The following is a 12,160-nucleotide window of genomic DNA, read 5'->3' as shown; positions in this document are numbered from 1 at the left end:
AAAAGTAGTTGTGGGCATTTCCAACCCATTTCAAGAGCATTAGAGCTGATTTTTGACTTCTGCACAGGAGCTCTCTGACATTACAAAACATCTGAGGCAAATGTCAAAGTATAAAACTTCACTGATGATGAATAATTAATAAAAGACCGGTCCAAATCCACCTGTCTGCATTTTTTAAAGTTGTACTTCAGCAGATTAAATCATAAATGTGGGGGCAGCTGCCAAGGTGGGCAACAAAATAATGTGCACAGCCAAGAATGCAGTTTTTAAAGATGTGCAAAAAAGTGGTCCAGAATTTTCAAAAACTGTCTGCCTTAAAACTGAGCTGCACAGCTTGATAGGAACTTAACTGCTAACACCCACAGTTCAGTGCAGCTAAAAAAAAAACAAAAAAAAAATATTTTTTCTTTCAATTTTCTTGGAATTTTGAGGGATTTATTTTCTCCAACTAGTCTCTAAACTGTTGTTGCTCAGAGAGATATCACCTTCTTAGTTCTGTTTTGTAAAAATGGGCAAGGAGAATCTCTGTCATCAAAACACTGAACTGAGGTTCAAACTCAGTTAAAAAAAAAAGTGACAGCAGTTGTTAAATTTTCCTATGAGGTGAACTGTGAGGAGGCAGAACGATGAGTAAAGGCAGTAAAACAATACTTACCTCCTGGCTGCATCAAAGTTGCTCTTAACAAAGTCGTTAAAGGGCCTCATATGCTCTTCCTTTGTAAATAGGACATGGTTTGCAATACTCTGCAGAATCTAAAAGGAAAAAAAAAAGAAATTTCTGAAATCAGCTCATCTACCAGCACTAAATGTGAGGCCAAATAATTTCTTTTAAAACAAATATACATAAATTTATGTGAGTCATCATGGACTGATTCAGTGATTTGTTTGATCAGTGTTTCAAACAGCCACTCCCAAAGGTACTGCAACTGGATGAGTTCAACTGAAAAAAAAAGATGTTCTGGGAATGTGTCACCTGGATTTGTTTGAATTGTTCCATTCAGTTCCTCTGTAGAATGGCAGACTCCAAACAGTCTGAAAAGGCCTTTTAACCCTTCCCAGATTGATGGGCAGTAACAGTTGTTTCTCTAAGGCAGGGGTCTCCAATCCTGGTCCTCGAGGGCCACTATCCTGCATGTTTTCCTTGTTTCTCTGCTCCAACACACCTGATTCAGTAATTAAATAACCTCTTCATGTCATGCAGAAGCCTGTTAATCATCTATTGATTCTAATCAGGTGTGTTGGAGCAGAGAAACAAGTAAAACCTGCAGGATGGTGGCCCTCGAGGACCAGGATTGGAGACCACTGCTCTAAGGTCATTGCTGATATTTTTCCACATTGGTATAGTGTTAACACACCTTTATGCTCCAGAGGAACAAACTGACAAAACTCCTGCTTCTCTAGAGGTGGTCCTATGGCTCAAGTCCGAGAAAGAAAAAGGAAAGATGTATTTGGTTTGAGAGTTTTAGCATTTTGTCTTTGTTTCAGTTAACCAATGACAAAGATGAACTTAACATATGTTGCTGTTTAGAGGCTGTAATTAGTTATATGGAAGTTATATTTTTTGTAACGTCTTACTCAAAAAGTTATTAATGGATTTTCATGAAATTTCCAGGAAACAAGGAACAAGTGATCTAATTTTGGTGCTAATCTGGTCAAATGTCAAGGTCAAAGATCAACATCACAGTTGACCTAGTGCTCTAACTATGCAACAGCGTAATGTAGGAATGTCAAACTGCACAGCTGGACACCTCATGGGTCAAAGATGATGGCTTCAAGATCACAGGGTCAAAGGTCAAGGTCACAGATGACTTCTTTATTAAAACCTTGTCTATGCTTGTGCAGGTGACCCCTTAGTTATCTTGGCCGAAGTTATATTTTCGGTTGTTTGTCTTTTTGCAAGAATACAAAAACTAGTAATGGACAGATTTGGATGAAATTTTCAGGAAATGTTGGGGTTGTCATAAAAAAAAAAAAAAAAATTGATGGTGATCCACATCATGATCTAGATCACACTATTTTTTATTGCCGCTTGGCTCTCTGAGTGCTTCTGGTTGTACATATATATTTTTACAGTTAACAGTGTGTCTCTTTACTATGACTGTATTTGAAATCATCCTTAAGTGCTACCCTAATGATACCATGTAGATTTGTAGTATCATTCAGAAGGACCGAGCAATCAGACAGACAATTTTGTTTTAGGAAAACTTCCATCCTCAGTGTTCCCACTTTAAGGACTAAAAGTGGTAGATTTTTGTTATAAGCCAATAAACCCTTATAGTAGGACTTGAAGCACAGAGCATGTCTTGACTGAGAAGTCCAAGAGTTCAGGGCTGCTGTAAATTGATTATGTAACATGCAATTTTTTTTTAATTATTTTTTTATTTCTTAAACATTACAGCTGTTAAAAAACTTTAGGACTGAACTGGTGCATAAAATCAATTCCAACTTCTACAGTGTTTAACCAGTGTTTAGCTAGGTTATGAAAGTTTTCAAAGGCTAACATGGTCTAAAACATTGGAGGACTTAAAGCTAGCTGTCAATAAAAGGATGGTTTGTAGACCTGAAGGTTTCCTTGGCTTCCAGCATCAGCAGAAGAACAGAGGGCTGCACAGACACAGGAACCAAAATGACTATGAAGTGAGACAAGTTGTCTCACTGCTACATTTTTTAGTGAATAAGGTTTGAAGAAGCTTTTAGATCAGAATTTGGCCCATGGTCGATAATGATGTATTGAGTTTTGTCCCCCCTTGAGTTGAGATCTAATTCCTCACTAGCTCGCAGCAGAATTTAAAATGAAATGCTAAAAGAAAAGATACTGATTGCTTTTTGGTCCCTTTTTGTTTGGTAGCAGGAGAGACATGATGGCTGGAAATTTTTTGTACTTAAGAGGGGACCAATTCTTCATACAACACCTGTGTGTTAATCTGCTGCTTTATTGCATTTCGGGTTTTTTTTTTGTTTTTTTTTTTACACACAGTTAACTGTATAGATAATAGCAACAACTAAATGAATAACATTTAAATCAGACAAATTCATATATAATTCATAAAATAATAAATACATGAAATGAAAAGTGCAGTTTAAACAACAATTGTCAGCATTAATCCTAATTCATCCATTTGAAATGTGCTGTCTTTGTTTCTCTTCTCCTTCTGAAAGTAAAGCCATGTGACTGAATTGACCAAATTATTTCTCGCCAGTTTTCTGCAGTTTTTTTTCTTACCAGTAGTATCCTTGAATATCCAGACATTTTTTAAAAATATATAAATAACATGCTGGAATTGGCCCTCTAAACTTTTAAGTCTGATTTTAATTTACATTTCAGTTTGCGATGTACTGTAAAGGCCAAAGCTGACTATTAAAGGGGAAATAAAAAGTGTTTTAAAGCCAACATAAATCCAATGAAAGTCATAAAAGGTGCTTGTTTTCAGAGTCTTATTTAACAAAAATTACACTAATTTAAAATCAATAATCAAAGATTGAAACAATTACCAGAGTCTCTTTGGCATTTTCTGTGATCACTCAAATGTGTGCTGCATCACGTGTCAAGCACAGGAATGCAAGTGTGGCAGTAAATAGCAAATACAGATAGTGTGGGGGAGAAATTGTTCAATGTGTTGCAATTAATAGTTTAAACTGACTCAAAACTACAACATCTGTCATTTTTCAGCTTCCCAAAGGACAAGAAAGTTTGATGGATTTGGTTAGTTTAGCTCCTGTACTTTTTAAATCTCTTCTTTGAAAAGTGTTTAAAATAAAAATCACTTTTTCCTCACAAAAAAAAAATCTAAGTGTATGTGGAATAAAATCTCAGGTTTTAAAAATACCCAGAGCATTGTGGACAGTGCCTGTACTTTTGCTTTTCTTCTGTCAGAACCATTTCAGAACCAAGACCAACCTTGGACATGAGTTTGAGGCCTCGCTCTATTCTGGGTAGGGGCTTCTTGTCCAGGATGCCGGCCTCATAGGGAGATACAATGGCTGGGTTAACGAAGCGTAGGAACATGGCACTCCCCACGGCACCGATGCTGTTCTGTGGGAACCGCTGACTCACCACCTGTAAGAAAGAATGGAACGGGGGGACAACAGAGGGAAAAAATAAAGGGGGAACGTGGAACAGATGAAACAGGAAAAGAAGGTGTGAAAAGCAGACCATATTCAAACAAAAAAGAAAAATATTGAAAATTCTTTCAGCGCACAACAGAGAAAGGGCATGAACGATGAGAATAACAAAATATACATGTAATATGTGCAACAGAGCAAAGTGGGCTGAGCCATGGGCAGTAAAAGATGGAAAGTACAGGAAAAAGAACAGTGGAGGAAAAAATGGAAACTTGCGAATAATCCCAGTTTAATCTGTGCTCTAATCAGAATAAGAGGAGCTCTTACTTCAGCTAAAGCCCAAAACGAAGTAAGACGAAAAAAAGCAAGACAAGAACCCAACCATCACCTCTGTTGATCGAATACAAAAATGAGAGGTTATAATGAGAAAAAAAACAAAGGTGTGGGGTTTGTGGTGGTAGAATGCATGGTGGGATTAATGGGGGGGTACAGCTCAGTTGTAATGAGAAGCATTGTCATGATTGATGTTTGAGGCAAAATAAATTTTATATAATGATAAACAGACCCGCAGCCAGAACCAGATCAGTCTAAATTCAGTGATTACATTTGGACTCTTTGTACTTCCTGGGACAGTACAGCATACAGCAGACAAGAGGAGGCTACAAGTACAATATATTTTATTCCAGCAGGTTTTACTGTGGTTTTAGTAAAATTTGTATTCCATACATCAATGTTCACCTCTGAGAACAGCCATATGTAAAATATCTGAATGGTCAGTAAATCCAAACCATCATATGATGACCAGATATTTTAAGAACTTTGTAAACCTTTACTTTAAACTTACCAATGGAGTATATTTTAGTTTAAGTGTAGTCTAAATTATATCTAATTAAAAAGTTGCCTGGGCTACAACTGGTTTTCTTTGGGATGTCCTTTAGAATTTCCACAATGGATCATCTGCCCTCATTTCACCCTATCTCTAGCATCCATCCTCTGCCACCTCCAGCTCTGCCTCTTCTCTTGGTTAGTGCCACCAACTCCAAATCATGGACGGTTGACCCAAGGTACTTAAACTTATCTGCCTTAGTACTACTGCTCCTTACAGCTTCACTATTTTACCTGTATCCTTCTCATCCACACACAAGTATTCTGTCTCGCTTCTACTGACTTTCATTCCTCTTTCTCCAGAGAAAACCTCCACCTCTCCAGGCTCTCTTCCACCTGCTTCCTAAATGGGATAAATTTGGTCTAAAAGTGAAATATTTGTAAAAGTCAAGGTCTACTGATTAGGCTCAGAGAATCATTAGACTCTTTTACAAAGCACTTCAAGCTGGGACTGGCTGATTGTGAAAGGAGCAAGGTGGCACAGGGGGTTGAAGGTCAGCTTGCCTCTGTCACGACTCTAAGCTGCCAAGTGAGGTAATAACAGCATTATAATGGCTGACATGTGAAAGGAAAGGTAGCTTCATGGCTCCATGAGGTGATGTGGTGATGACAGACAGTCTGTGTAACTTAAAATATCCAATAAGTCCAAGGCAATGTCCAACCCACATTTTATGTATTGAGCTCCACATCAACACCACAGAGTTAGGGTAGTATCTCAATAGGCTGTGACAGCTGGAGACTAGAAAGAAACTCATATATTGCAAGGAAATTGCAAGAATTTATTTTGTTGCAGTCTTACTGAATGCCGAGTGTTTGTGATTAAGTGACCAGTAAGCCTTGTGGCCACATTTTAAATAACTAGTTTTTAAGAATCAGTCTTTATGTGCACAGCTCGCAAAACTCCATTCTTGGCCTTGCACATTGTTTTGCTACAAACCACATGGTACCCAACTTGGCATTTATGATTTAACCTGTTTGAGTATACTTTTGAAATGAAGACAAGTATTTCAATAATTATTATTTATCATCAGAGAAGTTTTTAAACTTGAACATTTGCCTTGGATGTTTTCTGTCAGAAGAGAGCTCCCACGCGCCATGATTTCAGAGGGTTCAAACCAGGTTGGAGATGCCTGTGACAGCTTTGACTATTTTGAAAGAAAATTTGTTGCACAAATTGTCGCTTGAGTTTAAGACTCAGGTGACAAGACTGCGTGCCTCTGCAATTCATGAGGACATTGAGAAAAGCAGTGAATGTTGCAGGATATTCTGGAGACTACCTCTTAAATGCTGTTCACAAACTAGTCACAGCCCAGTGAGATACCACGTTTATACTACATGTCTCTTGATTACGCAATTGTGGCTTTACTAATGAATATGTTCAACTTTACAGGACATGGTCGGATCGATTAGTGACTGATGAACAGTCAGAGGCAGCCTAAAGAGGGGCTCATTTTGCAGTCATATTGCAAAATGGTTTTGTTAAATTGCAGTGGCTTAGGAGGTAAGGGTTTGTCCTGTAACAGGAGGGTTGCCGGTTCAAGCCCCCGTTCTATCCGTCTCAGCCATTGTGTCCTTGGGCAAGACAGTTCACCTGCCTTGCCCACTGGTGGTGGTCAGAGAGCTCTGTGGCGCCGGTGTAATGTGTAATGTTAAGATTTCAGAAGGCCTAGCAATAGTAAAGGTACTCTGGACTTACAGCTCTCCAGAACTACTGGAACTTAAGAGTTTTACCCTTTTATGAGGTTCCTGCAACCCACTGAGCTAATAAACCCAATACATACGGAGACTTCCATGGTATTTCCATGATAAAAACAGTTTTTACAGATATCTTCAACCCCCTTCGCATGAGCTCAGTTTGGAGTTGTAAACATTCTGTCATTTTAAATTGCCACATTGTGGAGAAAAATGCCAGAAAAACTCAGGTTTGGGCCTGAGTACAAAAGATTCATATTAATAAAAACCTGCACAAAATATATAAGTTTAGAAGTATTTTTAATACATACAGAAATTTGTGCACAAAACTTCAGCACTCAAAATTCATCCTCTGTGCGTGACTTAGAAGTGAACTGAAGTGACTGAAGTGTAAATTCAGCCCCAAACCTTTTACACCTCCAACTGACTGATCAGTGACAGTTCAAATACAATTCAGGAGACTGGAGCATGTAAAAAGTCTCCCCTCTTTCCTCACCACCTTTTCCATGGGGCACCATGGAGACCCTGACAAACTGCACCATGTCTTCACCTCATTTTTATTGTTTTGCTAAAAACAGGGTATGCTTTATGCACATCTGTGCCTGCATTTTTAGTTTCTGCAGCTGGTGTTAGTGGTTCAGGAAAGGTCTTCAGAGATGGGAACTACAAATAACTTGGTTGTACTGACTGTCCACTTCCAAGCCACTGATAAGCAGAAGGCAGTGCTGAGTAGGCTCTCTCTATATATTAACCACCAGCTCTTTTGTTTTGTGCACACTGAAGGACAGAATGTTATGGCACCAAATCTTCATTTGTGTTGGTCAGTAAGAATAATTCCTCTTTGGTTTATTTTTACAACTCTTTATTCCACCATGTGCAGCTCTCCACACCAACACCAAGTGCTACAGACAACACAGTGCCCCCTTGTGGACTGGCATACAATATAAACAAAAGAACAGTAACGATTTGTACAACATCCCCTCTCTACAGTGCCTCGCTACTGATGAGGCCAACTGCTGGTATTAAAACCTCAGCGCCACAGACAGGAAGCCAGAATTAATTGCAAGCAGAATGCAGAGTGTTATCAAGATAATTACTGTTTTTTGTAAAGTCTGGGGTTGTTTCTTGCATAAACCAGCTGGTTTTGGTAAAAGTAAGCCGATTTTCCAGGAAAATGTGTTTGTGTTCCTAACCAGATGACCTGACACAGAGATGGAGACACAGTGACCAAAATTGAAGCTAAACTTATCAAGAGGTCTTCTGCAGGGTCAGGTTAACCCAGCAACATGTTTCTGTTCATGTGTATTGTTAACGAGTTATATAAGATGTGTTCCTTGTTTCATTAAGCTAAAGACGCATCAAAAAAAGGTATAAAAGCTACCCTCTTACCCCAATTCGGATTTGCTGTTGGAAGACTGTTTATTTCTTTTCTGTGGTAATAAAAAGACACTTGCTGTTATCTGTAAGTCCTTCCTTTTTTAAAATATTTACTGACAAAAGCCTTATGATGAAAGTGGCTGTAAGAGCTGTGGTGTTTCCTCCCATGTTAGAGACTCTTAGTGGAGGGATGCAAGAAGAAAGCCCTCAGTCTTGTGAGAAATCCCTTTCACACTGCCCATCAAGCATTTAGCCTTCAATCAATTGTTACCATGCCATCTAATCAGGAGCAAAGCAACATGACTAACTTAGATTCAGATCAGGGAGGCTGTTGCTGTCAATAACGCCATTTTTGCCTTATAGGCATTGAAGTCCCCCAGGAGAACAATGAAATCCTTAGAAGGAATACCTTCCACGACACCATCCAGAGACTCCAAAAAAGCAAGGTACAATCAACCCACTGAAAAATTCATTCCAACAGGTGTTTCACATCTTAAAAGCCTGTATATTGAACAAGTCTTTCCCATTAAAATTTAAGAAAGTAAAAAATATTGTTCCAACCCCACCTGCCTCAAAAAACTAGAATGACTACTTTCAGCATAATACAGGCTTTATTCCTATCAATAACATTGCTAAAAGCATTGTTTGGTGAAATATTACCAATACAACAAATACTAAAGGCAATGAACACAGTTTATGTAAGACGCCAACTTTTTTTTGGAGTTGCAACTAGTTAGGGAATATGAAGACAAGAGGTGGAGGAAGTGAAAAGTAATTGAAGAAAAAAACAAAAAAAAGACCTTCAATTATGATTTTTGGAAAGTCCAAGGAGAATCTCTCCCTCCTCTGGCGTTTTCCACAGGATCCACTCAACACAACCTCACATTTCAGCAGCACTGACACTACTCATGACACTTGTGCTTAACAAAAATCTGTTTATAGACATTTGGTTCTGCCTGTGCTTGTAAATGGCACAAAAATGAGCCACAGCACTGCCAGTGTACAGATTTATGATGCATGAGACAACAGCTTTATTTGAGCTGTGCACAGAAGCTTTGCACTTTTCCCCACATTGTGCACACCACTTTAATCAAGAACCAACTGTCATGCATCACAAGCGACACTCATACATTTAACCTATTTCTCATGCACTCACGTGACTTCAACAAAACTCACGACACAAATGAAAACTGACCTCAATCCAAACATAAACACAGGAACAATATTTTCACACTTCTGTTTGTGATTGGTCAGCCGAACAGAGACACTTCTGATTAGCTCTCTCTTGATAGGAAACTTTCTCCACTAATAGGGTCTGTTTAAGCTGCAGATGGATGGGTCAGTGGATCAGCCACAAGTGATCCAAGTTTCAACACAGAGATGCAATGTAGAGTGGGGTTGCATGGTACTGGAGAAACTTGCAATGTGTGATATTATTGTTTAATATTGTAGTGACAATACCAATTGTGATAAATCTACAGTTTCCTCACTCTCCACTTTTTCTTCTTTCATCCCCATCATCTAAACCAGGTGTGAGGCCAACATTAATGCATGGTACTTGAAATATAATGGCCTATCATTTATTGCAGTCCTTAGTGATATTGATATTGTACTCATTGATGTTGCAATGACAAACTTTTGACACACTGAGTTGCCCTAAGGTCGAGGTCTGAATAAGTGCAAACAAAACCAAGCTGTGAATAGATGTGAATAATAAATATATTTTTGTGAGCCTGACTTTTTTGCCCATATGTGATTTTTTTGACAGTCTGAACATCACAAATGCAATTTTTTCCACATTAGACCCAGGCCACTTTCATATGTGGTCCTAAATTTGAAACATATCTGATGTTTTTCAAAGCATCCTCATTCTGAATGGTTATGTCACATTTCATCTGACTTTAATGTCATTCAAGAGTTAAAGATGTCATAATTGATGGGGTAAAGATTGGCAATTTTACATTTTTTCCATTTCTGAATAATGGCTCAAACAGTTGTCACCTTTATGCTGATGGTCATGCAGTCAATTCTAGCCTTGTTCAGATTTACTGTCTGGTCCATGACTTCCTCTGACAGCTGTTTGGTCTTACCCATGGTGACGGAGAAGTTTGAATTAAGGAAACCATTAATGGTAAAAGAAATCTAGACCTCTGACATGATCCGGAAGTTAAAGACTGAGTGATCCTGCTTCCCTGTGGGCCAGTACAAGTTTTAAGTTCCTGCTCTTTGTACATAAACAAACAGAACATTGCCCGTGGTAAAATTAATGAAAATATATGTTTTTATTCACAGGAGTTGACTTTTGTTGTTTCATGTAGTTCTTACCTTGCAGTTGCATGTTCAAATGCTCATATTTCTAATAAGTTTAGCTGTAATTAGTTATTTGCATGTGGAGGAGTAGGTGGGGCTTAAAGCCCCACATCACTAGTGCACAGACTCTGGTTCCAAAAATACTACCTGGCAGCTTCCATAAACATGATATTGTAGCTTAAAATCTCAACAACAAAAGAATGTGGGACACATGATCTAATAGTATATCACATGGTCAATGATGTGCCCTCGTCTTGCACAATAATCGCTGGAGATGGGTACAAGCTGCCCCATGACCCTGCAAGAAAAAGCAGGTAAAAAAAAATGGATGGATGGACGATCGATGGAAGAAACTGACTCTGTGGACAGGTGTGCTTTATACACATAACAAGCTGAGATGAAGAGTGTCTGAGACTGACTAACTGTCATCTGTGTGCCACGTGGGCACATAATCAATTTATGGGTTGGGTTATAGATGATCAAACACCAATTTCCTTCACTGACATGACAGTCAATCTTTACCATCTATAACTTTTATGTAATTGTTTTTTCTGGATTTAAATCTGTGGCGACTGGTGGTGATATTAGGTGGGTGGTTCAACATGTACGGTATAAAACCCTGTTGCTTACATTTCAATAAATGAAGCACCTTATCTGAAATACAAGAAACAATGTTTACAAATAACTGTCCATTTTTATCACAATGACATTAACAACAACTGTAGCAAAACAAGCTTCACACAAAGTCAAAAAATGTTTAGTACTGAAATACTATAATTATCCCAGCTGATTAAAACCAGAATATTAAAACCTGGTTATTAGACCAACAATACGGAAAAGCTAAAAAAAAAAACCTAAACAAAACAATGTGTTTTGAGAACTGCATCCTTCATTTGAAGAGAAGCTCACATCAGCTTCTCTGTGACACACCAGCACCTGTCAATCAACTAACCCCGTAGACATGAATAAAATCTTTTGCTTGTGTCTGTTTGTTGCTGATGCTTTTCTAGTCTTTACCAAAATGTAAAACAATCAGTCTAAATATAGTTTGACAGTAATTTTCTTCTCTTTATTTTAAATGTTAGGAGGGTTTCAAACCTTCTAGCCCATTTATACCAACCGTCCCTGATTTTAGTTGGTATTCTGTCTCTTTTTATTCAAATAAAACTACCATCAAATTAAAGACAGCTCATATTCTTTTTCTTAGTGAGAAAACTTTAAACATTAGGAGGGGATTATCTGTACATTTTAGGAAATCTGGCAAACAGTTATATTTATTTATAAATATGGGGCGGCTGCATGTATTTTTGATCAAATCGTGCAACTAATTTGACTACAAGATTAAAACCCATGGAAAAAACCCACCAGAATATCATAAGTAATGATATCTCAGACAAAAACCATCCCTGTTGTCTCTTTCAGTGCTAACTTAACTTACTTTCACTTTGGGTCGCCTTGTTGCAGAAATGTGCTATGTAAATAAATTTCCCTTCACTTCACTTCACTTCACTACTTTCATCAAATTATGTACTGTAGTGTTACAGAAGGCTGCCGGCAAACAACAACAAAAACGTTTTTAAGGACCAAAACAGAAAAGAGTGCAGACGACACTCCATATACCATGTTACCATACCATGTTAAGTGATAACAACAGCTTTATATCTTATGCATAAGACTTATAAATCCATAAACACAGCAGTTCTTGTTCACTCATTGTGTTCCATAAGACCAGTAATGTTGACTAAAAATAATGAGGCCATATTTCCCAACTGAGCTGGAGCTCAAATGTATAAGTCGTAATCACAGTGTCTCCACAGACGGCTGCAAAAAGTCA

At 38.1% G+C, this 12,160-nt stretch overlaps 1 protein-coding gene across 3 annotated transcripts in view; it reads right to left on the bottom strand.

Moving 5' to 3' along the window:
- Window positions 1–12,160, bottom strand: part of nf1a (neurofibromin 1a) — a 148,698-nt gene that overhangs the window by 70,080 nt on the left and 66,458 nt on the right. For all 3 annotated transcript variants that reach the window (XM_017432166.3, XM_017432168.3, XM_017432167.3), the window contains 2 exons: window positions 3,899–4,057; window positions 656–753 (listed from right to left, as the gene is read on the bottom strand). In XM_017432166.3, the coding sequence (XP_017287655.1) occupies window positions 656–753; window positions 3,899–4,057 (257 nt within the window). The remainder of the gene's footprint in view (window positions 1–655; window positions 754–3,898; window positions 4,058–12,160) is intronic.

This window comes from Kryptolebias marmoratus, linkage group LG2 (assembly GCF_001649575.2).
Source record: "Kryptolebias marmoratus isolate JLee-2015 linkage group LG2, ASM164957v2, whole genome shotgun sequence".
Lineage (NCBI taxonomy): Eukaryota > Metazoa > Chordata > Actinopteri > Cyprinodontiformes > Rivulidae > Kryptolebias > Kryptolebias marmoratus.
This window is presented reverse-complemented; position numbering and strand designations above follow the sequence as displayed.